At 67.2% G+C, this 2,037-nt stretch overlaps 1 protein-coding gene across 1 annotated transcript in view; it reads left to right on the top strand.

Moving 5' to 3' along the window:
• The first annotated feature begins 136 nt into the window (after window positions 1-136).
• Window positions 137-2,037, top strand: part of PMVK (phosphomevalonate kinase) — a 5,340-nt gene continuing 3,439 nt past the window's right edge. The window contains exons 1-7 of the mRNA XM_029964156.1: window positions 137-301; window positions 600-705; window positions 789-1,358; window positions 1,441-1,464; window positions 1,547-1,620; window positions 1,705-1,830; window positions 1,914-2,036. Coding sequence (XP_029820016.1) covers window positions 242-301; window positions 600-705; window positions 789-1,358; window positions 1,441-1,464; window positions 1,547-1,620; window positions 1,705-1,830; window positions 1,914-2,036 — 1,083 coding nt within the window. The 5' untranslated portion in view covers window positions 137-241. The remainder of the gene's footprint in view (window positions 302-599; window positions 706-788; window positions 1,359-1,440; window positions 1,465-1,546; window positions 1,621-1,704; window positions 1,831-1,913; window position 2,037) is intronic.

Below are 2,037 nucleotides of genomic sequence, written 5' to 3'. Positions count from 1 at the left end.
GGCGTCACCGACTAAAAATACCCCGCGGCGGCCGCTGGGGTCGGGGGGGTGGCGCGGCGGGGCCCGTGCTCCGGGATGGCTCCCTGAAAGCTCCGGAGGGTCCCCGGCCACAGGCATCGCTTGGGAGACTGGCTTGCACCAGGACCGCGGCTCTCCCGGTCACATCCCGGGGGTACTGTGAGCAGCCGGGTCACGTCCCGCTGTCCATCCGTGTCCTTGCAGGTGGCTCCGGGCTGTCCTCATGGCGGAGAAATCGGACTCCCGAGACTCAGAGAGCAGCTGGGTGCTGGCGGGCAGCGAGGTGAGGGCTGGGGACTCCCAGGGCCGACCCCGCTGCTAGGGATCTCCAGGGCAACATCCCTGGCAGCCCCATGCCTGGGGACGCCTGGGGCAGCGCCCTAGGGCTGGGAATCCCGGGGCAGACCCTCGGGGCTGGAGACCCCAGGGCAGCCCCGGATGCTTGGGGTCCCCTGGGACAGCACCCCACTTCTTGGGACCCCCTGGGCAGACTGTCACAGCCTGCCCAGGGCTGTGGGCAGAGTGGGGCACACAGAAGTTGCAGCTGAAGGCGTCACCCTGCGTCTCCCCCCTTCCCCCAGGGTCTGCCCATCGACACAGTGGGTCCAGAGCAGGATTCCCACAGGACTAAGGATGAGGAACTGCAGGAGGAGGAGGAGGATGAAGGCACCCAGGATACAGCCACAGGCAGGCAGACACCATGGGGATGGGGCAGGCCTGGTGTCACCCCCTGTGCCACCGTCTCACCCCCATGCTCTATCTCTCCCCAGCCATGACCACCAATGGTGCCACCACCTTCCCTGGCCAGACCCTACCCCCCGAGGTCAGTGGGCGGAGTGTGAGCCAGGACGGGGGGCCTGGGGGGCTGCTCCCCCCACGGGGACACCCCACACACCAGCACCTGTGCCTGCAGGACCCAGAGGAGTGCACGGAGCCCGGGGCATGGGCAGTGCCTGCCCCAGATGGCTCCACAGAGCCCAGTGTGACTGAGGGTGATGAGCAGGAGGAGCCTGATGCTGAGGCTGAGCCACAGTCCTGCCCTGGCATCCCTAGAGCGGGCCAGGACCTCGCAGGGCAGTGCTCAGAGGCAGACCCTCCCTGGAGGTCTCCCCGTCCCCCATCAGGGCCACAGACAGAGGATGGGAGCTGCACCAGCAGTGACAATGACACAGAGGGGCTGCGGCGGCGGCAGGGCCACAAGCCCCGTCCTGGACCCCCTACTGCCCCGCGCGCCCCGCACCGGAGGACACCGGACACTGGTGACGAGGATGGGCTCAGCATGAGCAAGTACCTGCTGGGCATCTTGGCACTGGTGGCTGTGGGGGTGCTGATCATCACTGGTGAGTGGGGATCCTGGTGGCTGAGGCCCCAGGGACAGTGTGGGGTCCAGACATCCCCCTCGTTGTCCCCTTCTCTCCCCAGGTGGCATCTACGACCCAGTGGATGGTGAGTATGTGGGACTGTCCCACCTGGGCAGGGGGACATCCCACAGCAGCCTGGACACTTGGACCCACATCCTCCTCCACAGGCCCTGTGGAAAGCGTGGGGAGCTGGGACTTGGCTGCTGGAGAGCAGGAGTCGCTGCTGTCCACTGACAGCAATGTAAGGAGGGGTCCTGAGCAGGACTGAGTCAGGGCAGGGGACGTCCCAAGCGCCCCCAGGCCTCCCAAACTTCCTGTCCCCCAGGACTCACAGCAGAAGCCGCCTCTGCCAGATGCTGGGGACCCCCAAAGCATGCAGTCCATGAACCAACTCCTGGACAAGCTGGCCAAGGAAAACCAGGAGATCCGGCTCATGCAGGCGGAGCTGCAGGTGGGTGCCTGGCGTCCTGGTGTTGTGTCCCGGTGGTGCTCTGCTGCTCCCACCTCTCTCACAGTCCCCTCCCTCTGCCCCAGACACACAAGGATGAGCTGCGGGCGCTGCTGCAGAGGAGCGAGGGCCAGGCAGCTGCAGCGGGGGCGCAGCAGCAGGGCCTGGCCAAGGAGAACGCGCGGCTGCGCGCGGCACTGGAGCGGGAGG

The sequence above is a fragment of the Manacus vitellinus genome, unplaced genomic scaffold (assembly GCF_001715985.3).
Source record: "Manacus vitellinus isolate BGI_N305 unplaced genomic scaffold, ASM171598v3 scaffold_106_pilon, whole genome shotgun sequence".
Taxonomy (NCBI): domain Eukaryota; kingdom Metazoa; phylum Chordata; class Aves; order Passeriformes; family Pipridae; genus Manacus; species Manacus vitellinus.
The sequence above is the reverse complement of the archived record's forward strand: the minus strand, read 5'-3'. Positions and strand labels throughout refer to the sequence as shown.